At 43.5% G+C, this 26,042-nt stretch overlaps 3 protein-coding genes across 11 annotated transcripts in view; 1 reads left to right on the top strand and 2 right to left on the bottom strand.

Moving 5' to 3' along the window:
• The window catches only part of TIMM10 (translocase of inner mitochondrial membrane 10), a 238,798-nt gene that overhangs the window by 191,133 nt on the left and 21,623 nt on the right, over positions 1–26,042 (bottom strand). The window lies entirely within an intron of this gene.
• On the top strand, positions 1,666–6,707 carry SELENOH (selenoprotein H). 5 transcript variants are annotated; one of them, XM_053398263.1, is made up of 6 exons: positions 1,666–1,950; positions 2,046–2,061; positions 2,813–2,965; positions 4,098–4,243; positions 5,766–5,894; positions 6,483–6,707. In XM_053398263.1, the coding sequence occupies exons 3-5, from the start codon at positions 2,817–2,819 to the stop codon at positions 5,864–5,866; spliced, it is 396 nt and encodes a 131-aa protein (XP_053254238.1). In that variant the 5' UTR covers positions 1,666–1,950; positions 2,046–2,061; positions 2,813–2,816; the 3' UTR covers positions 5,867–5,894; positions 6,483–6,707. The 5 variants fall into 5 exon arrangements, with proteins under 5 accessions (XP_053254238.1, XP_053254229.1, XP_053254248.1 ...); XM_053398254.1 differs by lacking the exon at positions 2,046–2,061; XM_053398273.1 differs by lacking the exon at positions 2,046–2,061 and having other exon boundaries at positions 2,810–2,965.
• BTBD18 (BTB domain containing 18) lies at positions 9,119–18,639 on the bottom strand. 3 transcript variants are annotated; one of them, XM_053398080.1, is made up of 3 exons: positions 18,446–18,639; positions 12,790–12,952; positions 9,119–11,607 (listed from the first exon to the last, which is right to left on the bottom strand). In XM_053398080.1, the coding sequence occupies exons 2-3, from the start codon at positions 12,914–12,916 to the stop codon at positions 9,590–9,592; spliced, it is 2,145 nt and encodes a 714-aa protein (XP_053254055.1). In that variant the 5' UTR covers positions 12,917–12,952; positions 18,446–18,639; the 3' UTR covers positions 9,119–9,589. The 3 variants fall into 3 exon arrangements, with proteins under 3 accessions (XP_053254055.1, XP_053254064.1, XP_053254047.1); XM_053398089.1 differs by having other exon boundaries at positions 12,790–13,046; positions 18,454–18,639; XM_053398072.1 differs by having other exon boundaries at positions 18,454–18,639.

Below are 26,042 nucleotides of genomic sequence, written 5' to 3'. Positions count from 1 at the left end.
CCTGCTTTTAAACCTTTAAAGAAAAAAGAAATTGTGTTTGAAGAATAACTGCCCTCAGCTTCCTCTGATCATCTGATGTACTGCTGTTCCTCACACATGCAAAGGCACTGCTTTTGTCTTCCCCAGACATGCAACTGTTCATAGGCTGGGCCAAAAAAGACACCACTGCCAAGCCAGATGTGAAAGGACAGTGTAGGCCACAGAGTGGCAGCACTATAATGGTAACCCTGTAAGAAAGGAATAAAAAGGACCTTGCTTAGATCAGAATGCCAGCTTGTGCTTCTGATGCCTATATTGTTTCCTCCTAATTAAAGGCAGATACAATCAGAGACAAAGATTTGAGAAATGGGAACAATTTGGAAAGCATGATGTAGAAGGAAAAGTGAGGATAGGGATGCCGTGCTGATCATCATTGGAATGACTTCTATAAACAGAGAAAGGAAAAGAGCACAAACTTCGGGAACTATAAGCAGGCAGCTCAGTTTACAATGGAACTGCAGTGGTTCTGCTAGGGTAGATAATGAAACAAGTTCCCTAAAAGTAGTTGGGGGCTCCTAACTTAGGAGGTGGATGTGTCTTACTAAGGAAAGGTAGGAGCTGTTCACCCACAGATATTTTATTTATTAAATGTGTATACTGCCCTTCATCCAAAGATTGCAGAGCGGTCACAACATAAAAATACAAAAGATTCTGTGTTTGCTACAGTGCCATATGATGACTTGACAGTGCGAAATCACTTCCCATGGCTGCTTTCAACCAGATACAGTGGTACCTCAGTTTCATATGCTTCAGGTTACATACGCTTCAGGTTACAGACTCCGCTAACCCAGAAATAATGCTTCAGGTTAAGAACTTTGCTTCAAGATGAGAACAGAAATTGTGCGGCGGCAGCGGGAGGCCCCATTAGCTAAAGTGGTACCTCAGGTTAAGAACAGTTTCAGGTTAAGTACGGACCTCCGGAACAAATTTAGTACTTAACCTGAGGTACCACTGTACTCCCATGTGATCAGTTGTGAGAGAGTACTGTGAATGTGTGGATCTGTCCTTTGTCTGCTGCCATGCCACAAAAGAGTACTGCATTAGAAGATAGGGAGAGTTTGGGGAATTTGGTTTTAAGAAACCCATTTTCTTTTAGGCAAAAGAGAGAGAGCTAAACAGCAAACCTCGGACAGAAGTTATTACAATACCTAGCTGATGCCTATTTACTAGAATATACAGCCAACTTTATATGGTAATAGTGATGTGACTTCGAAACAGTGCAAAACAGTAGCGTTTATGACTCAACTCTAATACTTCCTGCGCCCTGCCACGCTCTTTTTATACCTTCAATTAGCATAACGGAATAGATGGGGGGGGGAACCCTCTATATTTAAAACTCATGCATAGGGATCATCCGCATTAAGTGATCTTTTGTAGAAGGACCAACCCAACATGGTGCAGCAGATGTTTCCACTGCTTCATCGCATGAAAACGAATCTGCTTGCCCACGATCAGTACTAAGCGGGGAATTGCAGCGAAATCCTAAACCAGCGACGCTACCTTAGAAGCCTGCATCGGGAGCGAGCCGGGATTGGCTGCTGCAGAACTTCCTCGCGATTTGCAGAGGGGCTTGTGTAAGTGGTAGCAACCACTTTGCAAAACCTCTTTGAACGGGGGGGGGCGGTTAAAAGACCTGCGATTGCTATTCTTTCATCATAACAAAGTGTTTTGATAGCTAAGGCTGGCATCCTCAGAGGGCGCCCCATTTGCTAAACTGGCCAGCTAGGAGACTGCTGCTTTGTGACTTTCCCGACTTTAGCGTTAATATTCCTCGGTCTCCCCTCCCATCATCGGCGCACGTGGTTGGTGCCGCAGTGTAATTTCCTTTGTCGTCCTCAAGCTGCGCGTGGGCTGGAGCGCCGTTTGCAAGAAAGAAGAAAGGCCAGGGGAGATTGCCCGCTTGTGCAACGGGTAGGAGTCTCTATCCAGATTTTTTGCAATCTGGCTCTCTTATCACTTTTGTTTCGGGTCTTTCCAACGTGCTGTTTTCTTTCTGTCCTTCTTAGGCGCTTCTCTCCTACGGTAATTGGCTTCTACGCTGTGCTGGCTTCATCCTGCCTGCCGCTCTGGTTAACTGCTGTTGCTTTTTCCTCCTCTAGTTGGATTTTTTTTGGCGCCCTTTTTTGGGGGGGAGGGGGGTCTATTTCTGCCGTTATCTTCGCTTCTTCGGGATAACCAGCTCTCCTAATACTTTTGTTTTAAATTTCAGTATTTATATGCCGCCCATTAACAGAAAAGTTCTCTGGGCGGTTTGCAAGTAAAGGCTACTTTTCACGTTCTCCCCACCGTGCCCTGTGTAACTAATTAATTAAAAAGGTTTTTTAAGAATATTAGTTTACAGGCTTGCATTCTCTTTGCTTGAAAGTGTGTACACGTAAATCAACCTCCATAGATTTCCCTGTGTTTGCCAGAGGTTTGATAACCCAATTTCTAAATGCTTAACACTTACGCCTTTCTAGTGTCCTCCTTATGGCATTAGGGTATTTTACTTCGTCAGGATTGATACTATAATGTTATTTGCAGAAAGGAACAGGCTGTAGCTCAGTTTGCTTGCTTACTTACATGCAGTATTTTGCATGCTGAAGATCTGTCCTTCCCTTTGGACAATACTGAGCTAGATGCATCATGATCTGATTTGGTATAAGGCAGCAAAAGCAAACCTAAGGAACTGCATCTTCTTGGCTGTTCCTCTTAAGAAGGCCGGCCACATGCATTGAGATGTGCAGGCGAGTGGGGCATTATTTTTCTTACCCTCCTGTGTTTGCTTTTGTAGTAGAATGGCCCCCAAAGGGAGGAAGAGGAAGGCAGAGGCACCTCGGGCCAAGACTGCAACATCTGAAGGAGTGGAGATGAATGTTGCTGAGGAATCGCCCAAGAAACCGAAGAAGGATGAAGAATTGGGCTTTCGTGTGATCATTGAGCATTGGTGTGTACCTGGCCGTTATTTGCACCATCTGACTAAGGATGGTACCCCCATGGGTTGTTTCATGCATTTTGCTTTCTAGAAGGGATTCCTGGGTAGAGCTGGCTGCTGCCTTGGAGAAGAAATCTTGGGGCTGCACCCAGCACAATCCTCAAGTGAGCCAGGGTTGAATTTGCTCTGATAGTGGGTCCTTTTGTACAAGAGGTACCATAAATGAACGACTTGCATCTGCAGATACAATTCCTAAGGACAGAACTAGTAATGGTAGTTTTGTGACATTTCATTCATGTGAGGCAGTTCCACCAGCAGACCTGTTGCCCAGCATTGAAAGAGAGAGAAAACTGCTGATGCAAAGATCCTTCTGCTAGCACACTGATGGTATTGGATGCGACCCTTAAGTCTATTACTGTATTTTAGTTTTAATTGATTAAATCTGCATACATTTGCATCTGAGGGGAGAAATGCTTCCAAAGAAAGAGCACACCTTTTTTTGCTTTTGTTTTAAATAATGTATGTGTAGAAGTATTATTTCCTCCTTTTTCTTCATCTGGGAGGGAATAACTCTCTTTAGGTGTTGTTTGCCATCTGTGGCTGATTACTTATTTCTTTATAAGTAATTATTATATCACCCTTGAATCCTGGATGGTTTTTAAAAAAAGTAAAACCATTCAAATGTTCATACAAAAATAAACGCCCTAAAATTATAAATGTGGTATGACTAAAATTGCATCTACAGATTCAAGTGACAATACAGTAGGCACCAAGCGAACTGGTATCAGAACTAGTATTAAAAGTTTAATTGGTCAGCAGATTTAATCACAGGTGGTGTTTATACACACACACACACACATATATATATATACCAAATTTATAATTGATTATTTTTTAACTGAGTATTGCCACAGCTCTAGTAAGAACATATTTTTGAACAGGAAATCTCATCCCTAAATACTGCATCTCTCCTATGAAGTAGAAAGCGGAATGGGAAGTTTGGGCTGAACTCTCTGAACACTGGTGGGGTTGTGCTTTCTTCCACGTAGTCAAACCATTCATTGCTTTGGGCCTGTATGGGTTCAACAGAGACTTTCAAATCACAGTTCAGGTGGTTCTCTGAAAGCTTTTCTTCATTCCACAGTAAAAGCTGACGAGTCTATGGGCGCAGTGCCGATGCAGTCAGCGAGGCACTGCACCAGACCTTCCCTGACATCATGGTGATGGTGAACCCTGAGAAACCGCGCAGGAATAGCTTTGAGGTTGCTTTGTGGAAAGAAGATGGCACCAGTAAGTGCTTTCAAGGGAGGCTTTTCAGTGAGAGACAGTAGGGACCTTTCTGGAGTTGCCATATCTATTTGGGGTTAGTGATACCCCAAATATAGCTTGGTAGAGAAACCTTCGGCAGTGAGTTCTTGGTGTAGTTTTCATCTGCCTAGAATATGTGTGACCGGATGTCCACAAATCCACTCACTAAGCCAGAAGAGTGGCCAAGTACAAAAAGCAATTAGGCTGCCTTGTGCTCTTCTCCATATCCCACTGCAAATCAGAAAAGACTCTGTATCTCTCCCCAGCTGTGGTTTGTGCCATAGAATTTGGGGGTGGGGGTGGCTGTGTGACCATAAATAGTAGCTGTGGTTCCCTGTATGTATGCATCAGAATGTACATAACTAGAAATTTGAGGCTGAAACATCAGCAGCTGAACGTCTTATTGCTGGGATCCCTAGTGTGACATCTGAGGGCACCACTTGGCACCAACCAAAATCCTCTGCTTCTCCTAATTTTTAATTAGTTTTAAATTTGAGGGTTGTGTGTTTTTTGTTAGGATGGGTTGCCTGTTTCGGGAGTGGGGTGAGGTGGTCAGATGTTTTATCTGTAGTCTTTGTCTGCTTCGGAATGTGCCTGATAATGTAACTGTTTGGTGGCAGGATCTAATAATTGCCAGACCCCCCACCCCAGGTGAAATGGTTATTTTGTGGTGCCTGTGACAGTTTATTAGATTTGATGGATTCAGTAAATACTCCTCCAACCTTCAACAGTGACACAGTACAGAGAGTGGATGTGCTGGCATAAAAAGGAAACCAGATGTGGACAATCCATGCCCACCAGATGTTGCTGGGCTAAAATCCCATAATCCCAGACCATGGGCCACAGTGGCTGAAGTCTTAACAACATCTGGAAGGCCACAGTTCCCCACCCCTGACTTACCTACTTCCAGGTCATTCTCTCTAGCGTATGAAAAAGCTGGGCTAGCTGAGGTTTCAACCAGATACCATAGCCATATTCTGAGGTTCCCCTTCCAGTTCTAGTTGCTGCTGGAAGATGAGTGGGCAGGCAGTGCCAAGAGAGACTGGGAGTTCTCCAGAGGTGGCTTGCACAACTTCCAGCACTATTAGCTGCTCCAGTTATCACCTGGAGCCTTGCTCACAGGGTTTCTCTGAACTGGAGCAGGATACTGGGCTGAATGTTTGGCAAGACCTACATAGCAGCTCTTTGATCAAGCTTTAGCCCAGTGGTCCAGTTAGATTCGGTTTCTCTTTCCACCACTCCACACACAAGCTCAGCTGTAGAACTGGCTCAACATGTGAGATCTTGGGCAACAGGAGATGTAACTTGCTCAGCTACTGCTATGTCCAGTTATTTGTGAGAGCAACCAATAGTTTAATGAATGCACACAACCCTACCTACAAGCCACCAGAGGGACATGGCGTCTTGGCTGCGTGCTTGTGGCTGACTGGAAGTAACACAATAGAAATGCTGCTGGTGAGTTGTCTTCTATCTTTATTGATTTTGTCTTTATTGGGTTTTTTAGAGGTGGAGTTATGGAGCGGCCTCAAGAAAGGGCCACCACGGAAGCTCAAGTTTCCCGAACCAAACAAGGTGGTTGAAATGCTGAAGGGCAACCTAGAATAAAGCAAACAACTGGGCAGGATTACCAATGGTAGGTTTGTACAATGTAGCAGCCATATTTTCCGAGATCTGCTGGACATCAGTGCCTTATTGGACTGGCCTCACCACCACCACCACCACTCCAATTCCTGTGTAGTTTTAAATGATTACTGCCTGGAGCAAGAAATAGGACTAAAAGCTAGCCATTCTTTTGTGGTCTCTCTGTTGTTGTTGTCTCCCCCCCCCTCCCCCGGGCTGGGTAGAGGATGAATTGGGAAGAAAGGCAAATTAACTGCTCCCATCATTAAGTCACATACTTTGAGGACTGCTCATCCATCCATCTGTCTTGTACACTATCACCTACAGCACAGGTTGGCAGTATGCAGCCACTGGCCTAATTACATATGGGTGCGGAGGTGGCAGCAAGGGAGGGGGAAAGGGTGCCCCCTCCCTTTCAGCTCTGGGAATCTTGGATCATAGCTGTGCTATCCATCTGTGCTGGCATCTCCTGAGAAAGGGAAGGGGGTGAAATCAAGAGCATGCCCCCCCCCAGCTACTCAGCATAGTATATGAATGGTGCGTTAGCTTTCTTTCTACTGAGCAAGATCTGTGGCTAATGACTGTCTGTCCTTGCATCTAGCACAGCCGATGAACACTTCGTCCTGTGTGAGAGGTGGAGCATCCATGACGGGATATGATTAAGTGGGGTAAATAATGAAACTCCAGTCGCATCTCTGAAGCTGCTGCCCCTCCTCCACGAAAGGAAAAACCTATCAGCTGCTTGTTTCCTGATCCCTTTACCGTTTTGCTTTGTTAGTCATTTGGGGATGGGCAAATACTGTTTTTCAATAAAGTTTTAACTGTTGTCATGCCTTATACTTTCTTAATTCTGTTCAGTTAGGACAGCATCTGGCTAGACAAACCTTAGTGCAGCATGTGCTACAGCTTCGCCAAGGCCCCATCTACACTTCCACTTGTCCTGCTGTTTCCCCTGGAAAAAACCTGTCATCAATTGAGTTTTCTGCAGATTGATGTTTGTTCCAATTTGGCACTAAACAGGTTTTCCTGGGGAAAGCGGTGGGGCAAACAGAACCGTGTTTAGAAAGTATGGGGTAAGCAATAAATGTGGACAAGCCCCTAAATAAAAGTGGTTCTTCTGGATCCTGTGCAGTTGCCCTTCAGTAGTGAAGCCCTTATCTTTCCTTAAGCAGCATAAAAATCAGTGTGGCGTGTCTTAGGTGTTGGAAGCTAGGAGGACTTGCCACTGCTATCACAATCCTGTGCAACTGCACAGGGTTTTTGCAAACCTACCTTAACATTCAGCATGCTTTATTATCTTGTTCATTAACTGCAAAAAGGATGTCATTTGTAAATCTCTGGAGCCCTTTCCATTTTGTTCTAGCCTGAAAGCACCAAATCTGGTGCCATGATCTGCCTATATATCCTGCAGTAACGTCCTTTCTAGGTGATGATTCTTCCGTAATATCAGCTTTTCCCTCATCCTGTTTCTAACAAGCTTCTTGTGTGCAATTTGTTTCTTTTCTACCAGTCCTGCAACTAAACCATAAGCTGCCATAAGTTTAAACAAAATAAAGACAACTCGGGGGGGAAAGATAGGAACTTTAATTGAACAAAGTCACAACTCAACATTTCTTATGGCCTTTGTGCCATCTACTCTTCAGATTGTTTACTGTACAATGAGAGCTTTGGGCTGTGAAAAGGAAGTAGTTGGCACAGCGTCATGGAGGCATAGGTCACTGCACTTGAATACACCTCTCCTTGAATAAGCTGTAAACAAGGGAAATGGTTTGAATGTAAAACAAGTGATTTAACCTGTTATTAGACTTTGGAGAACCATCTCTGTACAAAATAAAATAAAATAAAATCAGCAGGGCATGTAACTGTTTACTAAATCAGCTTCCACAGACGCTTAGCCAGCATTAACAGCCAGTGAAAGTGGTCGGTCCTACCGGAAGTAGTGAAAAGACAGCCTTGAAGGGGCTTTTAACATTTCCAGGCAGCTGCTCCAATAAATGCCCCAAGCTTTTGCAGTGCAGCCCAAAGAGCACCCACTCAAAAGTACAGCAGATGCAGTGAGAGGCATCAGCAAAAGTCATGCTGCTGTTTCTAGCTCCAGTGTGACCTTTGTGATAAAGTGTTTGATGTATGCACACAGCTGGTGGGAACAGTAGGCCACCACCCATGTCTTCTCCAGTGTTGTAAAGTCCCTTCTACTCCCAAGTTGTGCTGCTGGTGTAACTGTTTCACCAGATTGGGTTTTAAGAGGGTGGGGCAGGGAGCAAGGCTTAAAAGTTGCTTTAGCTGCCTACCATTAAAAATTAAAATTAAAGCCACAAACAAACTATAAGTTTGAGTCACTGAGAACACAGTCACTCTCTGGTTACCCTAGAATGCACAACTGACTTTGTTCACTGAATTGTGAGTGCCACACTTCCTGTGTATTTAGAAAGCCCTTTTTCACCTTGGGGCAGCTATACCCTCCTTCATTATTGGGGGTGGTGGTGGGAAACTGGTGGCCCTCCTGCTATAAATAGAACTGAAACAGACCGTGCTCATGTGCAGTTTTAGTGCATGAGAAGGACTTTCTCCACCATTAAAATTTCCTTACTTTTTGACAGAACCACTGCTAGATGTTTCAGTTTTTTAGTTTCTAGCGTCTACCTATCCTATAAAGCAGACCAGGAATCCTGCCAGCCTGCACTGTACAGAAAACAGAGTTACAAACGTAACAGTCATGATTAGATAAGGCTGAGGGGGTGATGATAGTAAAATTACCCCGCCTACCATTTGGAATTCCCGGGGGGGGGCACTTTTCCCTCAGCACTCCAAAAGCACTGTAAGATACTACTAATGTATTTGTTTACTGCAGCCCCATCAAGGATTTTAAGTGTGGCACCAAAGTCTATCCCACACAGGGCCAGACTTTTTTGAGATCTTGACATGGTGATGCTGCCCCTACTTTGAGGCACTCTCCTCTCATGGCAGTGCGTGTTAGTTTTTTCTTCTCCACCTTTTCAAGCAGGGCAGCCTGGCAATGGGGAGGCTCAGTTCAGCAGCTGAGTTCTCAGGCGTCACAGGAAGGCTAACATCGTCACCTGTGTCCATGAGGGAGGGGGTGGTCCTGTGTGGGAGAGAGGCCATGGCAGGCTGAAATCAGAAGTGCACTGCACTGGGCAAGCAAGAAAGCAAAACCAGGGGAGAGAGCCAAGTTAAAGGGTGCACTGCAGCTCACCATTACCACACCAAGGAAGTCCAGATGGTCCCAAGAGAGAGGTGATGGGGATGAGGCGTGGCGTTGCTGCTTACTGTGTCACACACTCATCCCCAAGCAGGCTTCCCGCTTTCAGTTGGGAAGACGTCTCAGCCAAGTCTCAGTTCAGTTTTGGCCTGCAGCAGGCAGCCATGACGCTGAATGTCCCCCAAGGTCCCCACATACTTTGTATTTTGGGAGACTTGGCATAGCGGCTGCCCACCAGAGGCTTGAGGCTCCCCTTTAACCACAAGTGCTGTTGCCTCCAGGATAAATACATCCAGGGAGAGGAATAATGAGCCAATGGCAATGGTAGCAAGTAGCAGCAGCAATGTCCAATGGGGTCCTATTGGCACCGAGGTGAGCAGGGTAGCAGTGGGCCCTTCTTAGCCTGACCAGCAGACCTTTTGACATCAGGCCTGACCCCACACAGCCCCTGGGTAGTCAAGGCAACTCCTTCCGATGGTCTGCATTCACTAGTTCACAACATCCACCTCGGTTTCGGACACCGGAGAGGGATCTGGCCTGACGCACTCGATGCTAACCAAGAGTTCGTCTACCCCACCAACATCTATCTCTTCCTCTTCCAAGCATGGAGGCACCTTATAGCCCAAGTGGTGTTGCAAAGGGCTCTTCTGCAATGTCTGAGCATGGAGCTGTGTTTCGACACCACATATACCCACTTCATAGGACAAAAAACCCCGGTCTTCATTGTCTGCCAAAGTGATGGGCAAAGGATCACCAAGGTTTGCAGGCATATTCTCTGACAGGGACAGTTGATGCTGAGCTGTCCAATCATCCAGTTGGGGAGAAGCTGGTTTGTACCAGGTAAAACAGTCACTGCTGGTTTCAGACTTCCCAAACTGAAAGTAGCTGGGAACAGGGTCTAGCAAGGGTCTCCCATTTGCTGAGCCATGAGCTTCTCTGCTGATCTTCATGTCAATGGCCTCCAGTTCCCCTCTTAGGAGACTGTTTTTGGTCTTGACCCACGGAGGACAGTCAGAGACTTCTGGAGAGCACATATCTTTTCTTTCAACTTCAGCACATTCTAGTGGACACTCATTTGCTCCTGGTGCAGGCCATAAAATATTCATGCCTTCTGGAATAGTGGCCTCTTGAGGCTCCTCAACAGCATCACCATCATCTGCCAGAAACATATCAAGCATGTGTTCCAACTCACCAGCTGAAACCAGCTTGTCATACTGCACATCCTCAGTCAGATGGTCTAGCAGAAACAGATCCAATTTATAAGGGTCTCCATCTTCCAAGGATACCTTGTTCTCAGCTTGTTCTCCCAGGTTCTTCTCATTAAGAGGTGGACTTTGTATTTTTGTTGGCAGACATCTAGTTGAGGTGACTGACTGTTGTGCATCTACTCCTTCCGGCTCAGGATACCTGGGCGGAGATCGAGAGCCCTCCTCTTTTAGAGGACACATAGAGTTTGCTGGCCTGGTGGCCTGAGCTGAGGGAGATTCCTGCACCACCTCCCAGCAGCTGCCATTGATAACTTTTCTGAGCCTTACCCGGCCAATCTGCCCTGCATTTTGGGGACAGCTAACGCAAGGTTCACTGGCATTGCACTTTCTGCTCTTAGCTGCCTCTGGAGGGAGAGGCGGGCTCCAGAAACCATACAAATGGCTATCTTCTGCTTCTTTCTGCTCATCTTTGATCGGAAGACTTTTCTGCCTCCAGTGACGTCTGCTGGACCTTGAAGGTTTGCTGGATTCCACAGTGCTAGAGTCTTTGATGGCACATGGTACAGGCAAAGGTGATGAGGGGAGCTTTGAGCGACTGAGCTTAATCTTTTTTGACTCTTGCAAGCTGGTTGTAGCTTGGCTATCACCAGTCCCATCCTGTGTCCGCAAACTGTCATGCTCATTATTGCCTAATATATTCTTTCCCATGCCTGTAAGACGTTTTTTAACTTTAGTTCTAAGGGGCTCAGCGGTAACTGCTGGATCTTTAGGCATCTGGTCTTCATTCCTACTCATCAATGCTTCTGGTTTTTCCTTCTTGACAGCTTTCTGGACAATGCTGCTATTGTTATCCATTTCCTTGGTGCATGGAACTTTCACTACAGTGTGCTGCATATTTGAAGACAGCCATGACGTCAAGGAACTACCACTGCAGGCAGGGGGAGACTGAAACAGCGTTAACTCTGGGATGGATAATGGACTAGATAGCTGTAGGCAATCCCGATTTAATCTAGGGCCCAGGGATTTTTTGACCAACTTTCCTCCTTCTAGATGAAGTGACTCTAGCTCTGACACCTGAAGCTGCCGTGCAGCTGCAAGAACATCCTGGGCTTCTTCCCGGGACACCTCCATCTCAGAGGTGTAGAGGAAATCCACCAGCTTACGTAAAGTCCCAATTTTCAGCCCCCGGATCTCTAGCACCACCTTGTGTCCTTTGGGGGGCATTTCTCGCTCCAAACGCTCTGTGAAGAAAGGGCTGCAGGCTGATAGAATGCAACAGTGAGCTGGAACAGCTTCCCCTGCAAACAACACAATTGTTAGCAGTTACTGTATCAACAAAGAAACCCAGATATTTGCCCCTCTCTGGACAGAAGTTGGTACCAAAGTGTTCCAGCCCCTAAATAAACATTTTTCTTAAGATTCCCCAAGTGTTATCTCACGACTAATTATAGAGCTGTACTGTTTAATCCTTCTTACATACTGAGGCGTATTATAGCATAAAACCATTTAGTTTTACGATCAGTCTGCTTATGAGTCTGTCTCAGCAGTTCATTTAAAACTGTTAAACTTATTTTCACAATTCCTTCTGGATATGATACAATTAAAATAAAGAACAGAATGGTTGGAAAAAATAAGTTATTTTAGCTCACCCTGTTCTCTGCCCTCTCAGCTTTGAGGGCACTTAAGCACTAGCAAAAAGCAATTCACAGCATAAGATGTACTATACATTTTTATAAGCATACACAGACTTTTCCCAGTACACATATACTCTTGTTTGTTTCAACTGGGTTTGCTTAGGAGAAGTTCTCAGTGGATTTGTACTCACATTTGTTTGTGAGCAGGCATTTTACAAACAAAGAACAATTTGCTATCATAAAAACGCCACTACACTGGAGAGGCACATGGTTAAGAACTCTAGGCATAATCCAGCCGAAGTTCAGCACTGCAAAGCCTTGATTTCAATGGGAGAGTTAAGCTGTCCTGGGACTGCAGAACAGAAGGGAAGCACACCTATCCAGTGACCAGCAGACCAAGTTTAATTGATGCCAACTGCTTTGGGAGAGAAAACCAGTGGTGGCTCAGGTTTGCATGCAAAAAGTCCCTTCAATCCATGGCTGCTGCTGTTAGTTAAGTTTAGACACTACTGAGTTAAATGGACCAATGGGTTCTACTCATTGCAAGAAAGCTGCCTACATTTCTAAGGGACCTATGACACTGAGGACAGGCTCTGGGAAATCCATCTATCACATCCAATAGGTCATAAACATAATTAATTAATTCTTGCTGATGTTTCCTTTTTGGTAACCATGCAGTCTAAGCTTGAAAAATACTTGAAATTTCTAGGAGTCACTGTCAAAATTCTAGGTGCTGGATCCTTAAAGCAGAAGTGCTGGCCAGGAATTTCCAGGCACCTGGGAATTCCCAACTCTGTTAGGAAGCAAAGCACCCTTAACTTAAACCCTCCCAGCTTTAAGTATTACCTTCTGCTTGTAGGACAACATCACAAAATAAGTCAGCTCTCTGTTGCCGATGGAGCTGCAGGAACACCATACGGAGAAGGCGGGAATTCCGATACAGAATCTTGGGATTCGCAGCTGGAGGGCTCATGGCAGCAGAATTTCCACTGTGTCAGGCACCGGATTTCTGTGGGGTAGACACAGTTCTGAGGATGCAGCTATCAAGGTCTATGAACCTAAAGTCATCTTGGAAGAAAGACCCAATGAATTCAATGGGACTCCTAAGAAAGAATGCACAAAATTAAAAATACTAGTGGTAATGCCTGAAAATAAGGCTGCAGCCTGAGGCACAAGATATAGCTATGCAAGTTTTCCTTCATGTAATTCTGCTGAAGAATATTCTTAAACTGCGGCACTTTCCCCCATCATACTGTCAGCAATCCCCAAGACTTATTTTAGCTTTACTTCAGTGAATAAATACATTGTGTTTAAGATTTTCCAATATGCCCAAATGGTCAGGAATGAAGTAGAAGAACTTGTGAACTGTTAATACCTGTGTTCTTCTTCTCTTGCAACACTGACCATATCAGTTGCTCAAGCAATACTGCAAACCTTTTCATACCCCATTCTGAGGCAAATGACTTTGGACACACAGATTGTCAATTTCAATTTTTAAAATACACAGTAAACAAGTCAGTTCAAAAATTAAGATATTAATAGATTTTAAGCAGAACTCTATCATTCTATAGCAGTCTACAGGGTTAGGTGTGTTGCACCTTACTATGGAAAAAATTCCAACACTGTCTGAAATCTACATTTGGGTGGGGGGAGAGTGCTGATCTCCCAAAAATTCAGGGACCATTTAAAACTGTGTTTCCCAACCTGTGGGCTGTGGTCGCAAAGCCTGTTCAAGTGGGTTGCAGGCTTTATAAGTAAACCCCAAATAATTTCTGCTTTTAATCCTTAACTGATATGAATACCACTTACAGCTTTTTGTTCTGTTGGTACATTACACCGCTGTGTGGACAGACACTTGTACCTGAACATTAGAAAAGCTCCAGTCATGCATTTTAACACTTGGGAACCACAGTCTGGCAGCAGATCTGGTAAAAGTTCACCACAAGGTGCTCCCTGTAAAAGCACCTTGTGCCAAAGTTACACTGGACCAGCCAACAAGATCAGTTAATAGTTAAGCCAAAGGTGATTTGACATTTGCTTAGTCAAAGTAAGAAATAATATCTGTGCCCTATGTATTAATAACCGTTTAGAGGAGTTTTCTTACAATCAAGCAGTATATTTGGGAAATAAATAAAATAATAAATAATAATAATCAGACTGGGTATGCTCACATCACCACTTACTCTACATCCAATGCGCTCACCACTGCCAACTCCGGAAGCCGAATTCACACAACCTTAGCCACAATCTATATCAATCTTGTTGTTCCTTGACAAATACTGCTGTTGGATGTGTTTTTACTCAGACTAGCTGCCATCCAATTAGAAAACTGGATGCAGAGTAAACTGCAATGTGAAAAGACACTAGTAGTCATCACACGAGTGCAGATGAGCATGGAAGGTGAAAGTGTAATGCACAGGAGTTCCATAGGGGTTGTAGGGGAAAGGAAAACATAAAGGTCACGTGAAGGCATATCCATGCAAATGACCTCACTGAGTTTCAAGCTACTAATGTGAACATACATTAGTACATGTGTGACAACCATCAAATGCCTCACTGGCCAACTTGTTGGCCAAATACAAGCCACTGCTACGTGCTAAAATGAATATCGTGAATATTAAAAATATTAATACTCCATTGTATTTAATACTACTTGTGTAACCATATGTTTCTAGAATAACATTTTATAGCTTATGAAGCAATTTTGTACAATCAGATGGCTGGTGTTCTTAACATTCCCATAAACAATACTGTGAATAACTTTGGAAGTTTTATAAATATTGCAACAAATTCCACATAATAGCAGCATTAAGTAAACGTTTACTTGGGTTTTCCAGGTAGCAGTTATAAAATAGGCAAACTTGAAATAAAAATGTATGAAACCAACGGCTGACAAAGACATGGCATCCAAAATTCATTTGATAATAAAACAATGGGTCACTATACCAAGTAAATATGGACTTGTGGATTGCCTAACCCCTTATTTAAAAATATATTATTCCTTGCTATTTCGGTATAGCATACATTTTACACTGGAACAAGAGCAAAAAAAAACACGCCTGAGAATTTAATTAACAAAACAATAAACCTGTTTTGACAGATTACAGTAAACAAGGTATATATAATATAGTAATAATAATTTATTATTTATACCCCGCCCATCTGGCTGGGTTTCCCCAGCCACTCTGGGCAGCTTCCAACATAACATTAAAATACAATAATTCATCATATATTAAAAGCTTCCCTAAACAGGGCTGTCTTCAGATGTCTTCTAAAAGTTGAATAGTTGTTGATTTCGATGGGAGGGTGTTCCACAGGGTGGGCCCCACTACCAAGAAGGCTCTCTGCCTGGTTCCCTGTAACTTTGCTTCTCACAGTGAGGGAACTGCCAGAAGGCCATCGGAGCTGGACCTCAGTGTCTGGGCTGAACGATGGGAGTGAAGACGCTCCTTCAGGTATACAGGACCAAGGCCGTTTAGGGCTTTAAAGGTCAGCACCAACACTAGGGCTTTAAAGGTCAGCACAAACTGAATTGTGCTCAGAAACTTACTGGGAGCCAATGTAGGTCTTTCAAGACCAGTGTTATGTGGTCTTGTGACTAAGAATTCACCATTTCCACAAAGGACAGGAATTTATAAAAAATGGTAAATAAGGGAGTGAAATCACTCTTTAAACTGTATAAAAGAATAATATTTCAACTGGAAATCAGAAAAAAGTTTGCAAAAAACAAAACACATCAAATTTTGTTACAGTCTCCATATGACATCAAATTAAGCCAAAAACAAACCATTTTTCAAACTGATGAGTATCTTAATCTGAAGCATTAGTCATCAGAAGTTGCCCCAGTTGTAAATGGATCACCTTTCACAGAAAATGTCTCTCTTAATATGCCTTACTATGTTACTCCCAGCTGTATATCAGCACTGATCCTCCTGCAGCAACCTCAACGGGTAACCCATTATTTAGTTTGCATGCAAAAGAACGTCAGCTGGTGGATGTTGGTCCTACATCCAAGATTTAAAAGACCAGTATGATACAAATATGCCTTCTTGAAGTATTTCTTTCTTCAACAGTGGCCAACTAGATGCCTCTGGAAACTCAAGCAGGACACGATGACAATATCTCTTTCCTCTTGCTGCTACCCAGCAACAGCGTTCAGTAGCATAATACTTGCTTCTGAACCACAGGGTGTGTGTGTGTGTGCGCACACACGCACACACACAGAGCTATCATTACTAGTAGCCAAAGGAAATCTCATCCAGTTTTCTAACCCCCTTTTAAAGCCATCTAAACTAGTCGCTACCTCATTTTATAGCAATAAATTCTATACACTAATTGTGCACCACGTGAAACAAGTCTCTCTTTTGCCAATCCTGCATTATATGCCAGTTTCATCCGCTGCTAACAGTCATGGTATATTGCTGATGTTATGAGCTGATACTCTATGATTCTACAATGCTCTGTTATGTAAAAGGAATAAAAACTTCTAAATCTGCTTTCTCTCCCTTAGCAATAATGTTATAGACCTGTCACAGCTGACTACATCATTTCTTACTTCAAAACTAAAATCCCCAAATATTGTAACTTTTCTTCATAAGGAAGGTGCTTCACTCCCATGGTTGTTTGGGCTGTGCTTTCATGCAACTTCTCCATAGAATCAGAGTTGGGAGGGACCATGAAAGTCATCAAACCCAACCTGCAATGCAGGAAACTTTTGCCCAACATGGGGCACAAACCATGACCCTAAGATTAAGAGTCTCATGTTCTACCAGCTGAGCTATCCGGTGCCACAATATCCTTTCTCAGTTGGGGAAACCAGAACTTTGCCATCTCCTATCTTTTCATAAGCCATTATGTAGATCTAGGACAGAGGTCAGCACACTTTTTCAGCAGGGGGCCGGTCCATTGCCCCTCAGACCTTGTGGAGGGCTGGACTATATGGGGGGGAATGAATGAATTTCTGTGCCCCACAAATAACCCAGAGATGCATTTTAAATAAAAGGACACATTCTACTCATGTAAAAACACACTGATTCCTGGAGCGACTGTGGGCTGGATTTAGAAGGCTATTGGGCCGGATCCGGATCCCGGGCCTTAGTTTGCCTACCCATGATCTAGGTGCTAGTTTTACACTTACACAGGTCAAGTCACACATTCTCTGTGTGTCTCCTTCAGAAGTCCAGAGGGTGGTAGCAAGAGAACTAGCTGTTTTTGGTGGCAACCTTGTGGAATCATATCCCCAACCAAGGAAAGCTTTCCTAGTGCCAACACTTTTCGGTGCCAGATGAAAACATTTTTACTCTTGTAGACATGTAGGTGGATCTTACTGTTGTGGATCTTACAGCTATTTTAGCTGGAATCTTGCTGGTTATCATTGTGTTTTAAAGTGAAAGGGTATTTACCATATGTTATTTCATCTTATTGTGGATTATGTATATAACTTAAGGCAGACAGGAAAGCAGCAACCCAGTCCCAGCTGAGAAACTTTCACATGGAGGGGTTTGAGTACATATTAGTATGCCTAATACTCAACTCCTAACAAGATCACACCCTTTGACTCTGCATTCATGCAAAATACCTGCTCTTTCTCCCCATGGCACCACACAAACACCAACATGAAGCAGAATCCTCAGCTTTAAACAAATACACATCAAAGGGTAACCAAAATCTACCTTTGCTCCAATCCTGATTGTGAGAACAAGAGAACTGCTAAACTGTGTTTAGAATTTCAGCCTTAGTATAGATTGGTTACTACTTTACAAACGTACCTAGGCGTAAATCCCACTTCCCTCAATGCAAGTTATTTCTGGGTAGACATGCATAGGATTGTACTGCAAGCAATCTTGAGTACACACCCTAATTGTTGTTCTGGGTAGAGTTCCAATGTCTTTAACAGCTAACAGGCCAAAATTCAACAGGGCAAGTTTCTACCTGCACCTATGTGCCAAAATTAAGGCAAAAGCCCGCGTTCTGCAAGTAAGCTTTTTACCCACTCAGCAAAAATAAGTGACTATCAGAAAAAGAACAGCAGCTGATTTTCTACCCAAAAAGCTTCATTCAGCTTCTATTTAGGATACCAGTTTCATTTTAAACTATCCTAAACAGATAATTTTAAACTGTTTTACCCCCCAGGCCAGTAGTATCTGGTTTTATTTCATTGTAATTCTACATGTCAAGTGGCGATATTTTTGTAACACTGCTGTGTATTAATAATGCATTTCACCTTTCCACCGCCTTGGGCCTTCAAGGCAACGAGGGCTGCAGACGCCCTACACATCTGAAGCCCGTTTCCCCACCGCTCAAAGAATTCTGGGGCCTGTAGTCCCAGCAACCCTTAATCTGCGGGGCCCAGAATTATTCAAGGGGAAGAACGCGCTTCGAAAGGTGCCTTTTTAAAGGTATATCCCAAACCGGTAAAGAAGGCGCCACGAGGAACCAACTTCCATCAAGAGTGGCAGGTATGGGGCATACATATTACAATCAAACAGAAGAAGAAACCTACAAACCAACCGTTGAGAGCCTCCCGTCCCTGAGGAAACGTCGACTCGCTTCCCCCCTCGACGCCCCACCCCAGGCCCACGGAAAGAGGCAGAGAGCCCTCAGTGGCGCCTGCCCTGGACTCCCCGGGGAGCCGCCCGGCCCCTTCCTCCGCGGCAGGAGCTGCCACCGGCGAGTGTCCGTCAGCAGTCGGAGCCTCTCGGCGTGGCACTGCAGCGGCCGGTGGGAGCCACTTCCCGGCAGGAGCTGCCTTCCTCGCGCCACGCCGCCCGCGCGAGGCTCCCTGCAAAAAAGGGCGCCGAGTGGCAGAAACAGCCCTTTCATTGGCTGAGGGCCCCTAGGTGGGAGGGGCCGGCTTTCGGCAGGACTAAACGAGGTCCTTAAACATATAGACCCCCCCCTTAATAAATAGGGAAGGGGGTGCGGAGGTTGCCAAGGCACTTTGGGCTGCGCCTGGTTATGGGGTTGTTGTACTTCCAAAGTTTGGGCAAGCATGGCACGGAACGTGGGAAGGGGAGCAGAAGCAGGGTCACACTCGCAGAGCTTCCTTCCATTTTCTTTCAAGGGCACGCCATTATTCTCTTACTCCTAATTATTGGCCACGACCCACCCGCTGGCTCCTGTCCTTTCTCTCGCTGCCTCTGTTTCTCTCCTTCACGGCTGCCTGAAATGCCTGCTTCTAGCCAAGGGTTTGGGGAGTTGCACTGATAACCGATGAGCCAAAGAGGCTGGATGAGGCCCAGGAGTTGCCAGTTGTTTGACCCCACCTGCCTTCATTCAAAATAGTAGGTCAGAAGTTGCATCGTGAAGAGGCAGCCATGTGCTTGTCAGGCAGGACCACCGCCCCACCTGCCCAAAGCAACAGCAACCCTGGAGGGAAAAGAAAGGAATGTCCGTCAGATTTATAAGGGCACTCTCCTTAATGTATTGCTGCATTCAGGCTGCCATCATAAACATACTTGCTAGCAATCGAGCCCTGTTGAACACAGTGGGATTTACTTATGAGTAGACATGCATAAGGTGAAAACACAATGGAAGCTTATGAGGAATCTTAAGAGTCTCACACACTCAGGGATGTGTTCTTAGGGATTTGAATTCCTTACATTTAATATACTCTGTTTTTTACACGAAGGGGCTTTCCTTTAGTTTATCCATGAACGAGAGATGTGATACAAAGGTGACATGATTTCCTCATACTTTTCTTCCTTTAAGCTAGTGGCAAATGCTTTCCACTGAGTATAAAAATTAGTAGGTATTCATTTCCTCCTAGCCTGTACTACCCAGGATATCATGCAGTTTAATGAGAGTTTATGACTGCCAGCTAAACACTTGTTGCACTGAGCTAATCTCTAGCTATGCATGCAGGACTCGAGTCCAGGAAGAAAGTACCGTATTTTTCGCTCTATAACACGCACCCGACCACAACACGCACGTAGTTTTTAGAGGAGGAAAATCCGTAGGCATGCCACCCGTAGGCATTCCCTCCATAACACGCACAGACATTTCCCCTTACTTTTTAGGAGGAAAAAAGTGAGTGTTATGGTGCAAAAAATACGGTAGTTGTAGAGAACGCCCAACAGACTCTCAGTCCATTGCTTTGCAGATGCATGCATAAGAAGCCCACTGGAATACATGGGTTTAGATGCCTCTCTGCAGAGAATAGGAATGCAACTTAGGCAGTAATAACCGGGTAGTTCAGGGCTGTTTCCCGTATTGCAGATTAGTGAATACATTGGTGAACTGAGCATACCTCTTTGTTTCAGTGTGTGTACATGGGCATAGCCGGGGGGGCAGCTGCCCCCCAGTCAAGTAAAACAATAACTAACTGACCAATCACTTCGGTTTTGCCCCCCAACAAAAATCCTGGCTGTGCTCATGTGTGTGTATCTGAAAAGCTAGCTTCAAATGTGTACTTGCATCACATCTTATAGGAAACACTGCATGTACTCCTCATACATAATTTGTGATATGGTCCTAAACAGGGCCAGATCCAGCTTTGAGGTGCCTCTGGACAATATGTCCACTGTTAGTCCCCTTCTCCATTGTGGGCATAGCTGGTTGCTGTGACAGTGCACCAAGCAGCACCTGATGAATGTGTCCGGCTACTCTCTAGTTTACCACAGTGCCCCAGAATGATGCTAGATCAGGTGCATTGTGGGAAATGAACAGGGTGGCTAGGTCCAGCCACTTGGGGCTGCTTGGAGCATCCCCCCACCCCAATTAAGGGAGGTGGAACAGTGTAAACATCAGTAGTGGTATGACTGCTACCCAAGGATGCCAGGTACTGATGCCAGCCTAGGTCCTTAAGTTTTTTCTTCCTGTTCATTTTCACTTTTATCAAATATTGTGCCACACTAATTGATCAAATAATCTGAAGCAAGGGGACCACTTCTTTAATAAACACTAAAATAGAACAGATTATTTTTTCACTTTTTGTGACTTCATTTAATTTATACCACATTGGGCGAAGATTAATCATTTGTAATTGTTCTGCTGTTGGTCTGTTTATAAAAATGGTTGATGTGTCAAAATATAGCTTTTTAATGAGGATATCAAGATATCGTGAAAAGTCGTTACCTTCAGAAATGGCACTAACCAATGTACAAGCAAGATTTTATAAGGCAAATTTGTAAGGTAAATAGCTCTGCTGGAGAAGCTTGATTTTTTCAAATATTTTAATTTTAATGCATTCATTATGATTAATAGTTACTTGTAAAAACTGTAATTGGTATAATGGAATTTTAAGCTGAGCTATGTAAAGTTATGGGCTGTACTTAGTCATTATTTTATTCATTGAGTCAACTGACAAGTTTTAATGAAATTGATTCTCACTGATTTATGCTTAATTAATTTTGCTTTACTTCTCATCTCATCTAATATATAATGTCCCTCTCCCCTGCTTTATATTATGACCTGAAAACGTGAAATAAAATGAATAAAAATCCAGACTCTTCTGTGTCTGGATATAACCAATATGGTTTCATTCCCTAGTTATGCTAGTCACTGTTTAGGTTTATGTCACATACTCAGTTATGTTTTGAGATGCTGGATATATTTATTGTATAATATTTTTTAATATTACTTATTTTTATTGATATTGTTCTTAGCCATCTTGAAGATATTTTGGAATAGCAGGTACAGGGTAAAAATATGTTAATACATGAATGTTTACATCATTCAGTGATATTTACTTTCTGCTGCCTCACATTACAAGAATGGCAGTGAAATCAGAGCGGCCAGAGTATAGGCTACACTTAGATCAGGCTTCCTGAACTTCGGCCCTCCAGATGTTTTGAGACTACAATTCCCATCATCCCTGACCACTGGTCCTGCTAGCTAGGGATCATGGGAGTTGTAGGCCAAAAACATCTGGAGGGCCGAGGTTGAGGAAGCCTGACTTAGATTATCATACCGGGCTAGGAAACCTGTGGCCCTTTAAATGTTTCTAGGCTATAGCTCCCATCATCCCTGCCCATTAGCTATGCTGGCAGGGGCTGATAGGAGTTGCAATCCAAAACCGTCTTGGAGGGCTATGGGTTCCCCTTCCCTGTTTTCAAAAGGTCAGCCATCATAAAGGCCAGCTTGCAAATTACAAGGAAGGGTGATAGAGAAAGTAGAAGTGACTCACACATCTCTTCATGCATCAGGGTATTATGCAAGGGTATATGTGCTCAATATCACATCTTGATTTAACCATATATTTGGAAAGTTTTGAAAGAAGGAAGAGGTGGCCTGCAATCTGGACATGTGTTACTGTATTCATAACAGCAGCTCCATGAGTCAACAGCATGAGAGCCAAGCAACTCACACTATCACATCCCTTTTGTGGCTTCCCCATGGGAATATACCAGAGGTGGTTATACTCGGAAATAGCCAGCAATACCCAATCTGATTGCAGTGTTAACAAAGCTCAGACCGCAAAAGAAATAGGAAACATTTTAGTCCAAATGGAACAGGAAGAAGATAGAAGACTTCAGATGTGATTTTTGAAAATAAATAAATAAATAAAGAGGTGCCAGCACCCAAAATCTGATTCACGTGCTTAAAGCCTGCGGAAAACAGGGCTGAGCAGTCTGCCCATCAGCTGGTGAGTGAAAGGTTCAATTCTGCTCAGTTTGAGTGTGTGAGGGAATCCCCTGCAGGGAACTCATGCACCCCAAAACTGCAGCAAATGACACTGAACTCTGCCCATCAGGTGATGCATGGAGAGTTTAATCCTGCTTGCTATCTTCCTCCACCACCCAACTGTCAATTGTCTGTTGTCGGGATTTCATCAGATGAGTTGATGGGTGGTCCACATCTCTGCTATAAAAAAGACACTGATACTCTGTACCAGAGTATACCACTGGCAAAAAACAACAAGAAACCACTGCATAGTGATGCCTAGAGTTTTCTGGTTTCTCATCTTCCTCTGTAACTGTGTTTAACTGCTGTTTGAAACGCAGGCATTAGCAAGTGGTTATATATGAATCACTTGACTTAAAATACACTGAAGTGATTTAGCAGTCTTAACAACATTTAAATTCAGATGCAGACTGGGTTAAAGAAACTCCACTTAAAAGGCTTGCTGGGAAAGGAAGGTCTTCAACAGCCATTGAGGAGTGCTATTTTTAATGCAAATAAGCGTAGAGGGAATTTTCAATTTAATGTACTGTGTCTGCCCCTTGGTGCTGATATAGTATATATTGCTTTGTTGTTAATTTTGCTGTCTGGTCTTTGACTGCAATAAAGATTGATTGATGAAGCGATACAACAGCCATTGAAAAGACAGAAGACAGTAAAGATGGCACCTGTTTGATATAACAGAGGAAGGCGTTCCCAGAATGGACTTTTCGGTGATATATCTGCAGGAGGTGCTCTCCCGTAGAATTTAGTGATTGGCTGGCTATATAAGGGGTATATATCCTTTTCAGATATCCTAGTCCAAAGCTGTACAGGGCTTTGTAAACCAGGGCCGCCTCAGGCCCTAGATATTTATGCTGCGAACAGCTTCACCTGTTGATTTCTGCCTAGCAAAGATACAAGAGCAGATCATGCGATTTTTCCTACTTAATTAGTAGTTTAAGCTACCTTGTGTGCTCATAACTAGAGCAGTCTCATCAAATTTATGAGCACTCTTTTCTCACCAGGAGAGTGTTGATTCTTCGTATCACATACTTCTACCGTGCTTGTAGTAAGCGCTTGCAAAAAATTTGGTTGCTCATCTGACCTTATATATCTGCACTGACGTGTACATTCTGTATGTACCTAAGAGTGTCTCTGATTCCAAAGGTTAAGTATGGACAAAGTCGACACTCAAATGAGGAAAACTATGCACTGAAGTGGCACAGATGATCCAAAAGGTGGCGCACTTCCTTACTCGTTACCCCCTGAGGCAAGGATTGCGGAACATTGTTGTCTAAATTCTTTATGGCCATTACTGGTTGCTACATAGTTTGACTGTTTCCTCATAAAGGTAGAAAGGTGAACTGTGCCACCACGATTGATTTTTGATTCGTAACAGTTATATGGGTCTCAAAGTGGGTATGGTACATGATGGAAAGCCAAGCTGGGCAACTTAAATTCTATGAAAGTGACCACAAAACTGTAGCATGTGTCCCAGAGCAAAACGACTAGCTAACTAGTCCGTCTGGATATATTATGGGATAAAGCTGTTTGCCTTATGGTAGTGGCTTGTATGCAGTGTGTGTAGTATTCAGTCATGCAGGGAGCCAATCTTTGGCATCTGGCAGTGATGTGGTGAAAGGAATTTTAGCAAACTCTCAGTGCCACACACTCCTGATCAGCTGCCATTGTCTCAGTGCATGGACAGGTGACGGTATTCCCATTTGACTACTTGGTAAAAGGTCATCTATAGCCACCCCAAGTTTAACTGTAGCCTGGTGATTGTAATACATTAAGTTGTAGCCAATGTCAGTTCTACTCAAAGTAGATCTGCTGATAATCATGGACAAATTAGGCCCTTTCATTTCAGTGAGTCTACTCTGGGTATAACTTAGTTAGATACAACCCGTTATTATGATTTGATTATGTCCAAAATGTAGCTAGATGTTGCAGCCACAGTTTCACGTGATCACTGAATGCACTGCCTTGGAGAATTCTGATTATTTGTCAAGGCCCCAGTAAGCAGTGTAAAATATATGAGCCTTGGGGACCCTTTCACCCCATTCTATTATTCTATATATGTACACAGATAGGTATCTGTGAAATATGGGCTACTAACTATTGAACCCACTCTGTATTACCAATATTATATCCTCCTAATCCGGTTTTGGAGAATGCAAGCATCACAATCTGTTGGGACAAAGTTTATTCTACACAGCAAAGAATTATAACATGCTAGGTATGTTTTCTGTAAATAACAATAAGAAACATATGGTAACAATAGATGTAGCCATGCCGCTTCACTCCCCCTGCTCTCAGAAACTAAACAAGTAATACAAAATTGAAAGTTCACAGTAAGAAAGTTTGCAAACTTGATGATGTTTCCTGTTTTTCTGAGCTGCTGGAGTGATACTTAAAAGAAGAAGATGCTTCTGTCTGTTTCCCCATATACATAGTCATTGTGCTTCAGATATGTCACGGTACTAGGAAATATAAAACAAGACAAGGCTTCATTAAGATGGTTTGAGAAATTCATGACTATGACATTGGCACAATATCCAGTGTGTGTTGAAATAATAATATTAAAAACTGATGTATTAATTTATAACAAAATATTTATATACTGCTACTCATAAAAAAGCAAAGCAGATTACAGTCATCATAAGTAAAACCACAAACAAAAACCATACAAAAATCAGAGATCACCTAACTACAAAATGTGCCTCTATTCAGTGTTGCTTCTGCTCATGACCAAGCAACTACAGAAGGCACAGTTTCCAAAAAGAGCTTGAAGCCTTACATGTTGTTTAGAATATAACCAGTGATACGGAGTACTTGCAGCACTAGTAAGTCCAGCACGGAAAAACTGACATGTATAAACCCTAATTAACACTCAAACATCATTTCCAGCACAGCTGAGCACAACATAGAGAACTAAGAGAACAAAGTGGCTTACATCATCCTTTGGTGTCCACCATTTCTATTGTGGAGAGATTGGAGGGGTGCCCAGGGAACTGGATTTCCCCTCTATTCACAACCAGCCTCACTGCCTAAGCAACCCAAACAGTTGCTCAGAGAAACAATGTCTTAAACCTTCACATTTAAGGAACATTACTACACCTGATTTATGCCTTAACCAACTAAGTTTCAAAATTAAGTAAAGGACACAAGGTTTGGAGGAAAAGGTACAAGAAGCTACCCCAAATATCCTGCTGCTTCAACTGGGTTTGCCTAACAGTATTTTCGTTTTTGCTGCCACAGAAAGCAGTGTCATTGCTTCCTTCTGATGTGATAAGAGTGAACGCCCACCACTGTATTAATTTGTGAGGAATAATTTTTAATTACCTCAGCCCAGGAAAAAGGACAGGCTCATTTTCTGCTCAGGACACACAGCACTGTCTGTTATTGCACTACCTGTCTGAATCCCAGTGCTTCTTTCCATAAAAAAATGTTTAGGGGTACTGTCATTTTGACTCCAGAAAGTCACCATTTGATAG

The sequence above is a fragment of the Podarcis raffonei genome, chromosome 1 (genome assembly GCF_027172205.1).
Source record: "Podarcis raffonei isolate rPodRaf1 chromosome 1, rPodRaf1.pri, whole genome shotgun sequence".
Taxonomy (NCBI): Eukaryota; Metazoa; Chordata; class Lepidosauria; order Squamata; family Lacertidae; genus Podarcis; species Podarcis raffonei.
The sequence above is the reverse complement of the archived record's forward strand: the minus strand, read 5'-3'. Positions and strand labels throughout refer to the sequence as shown.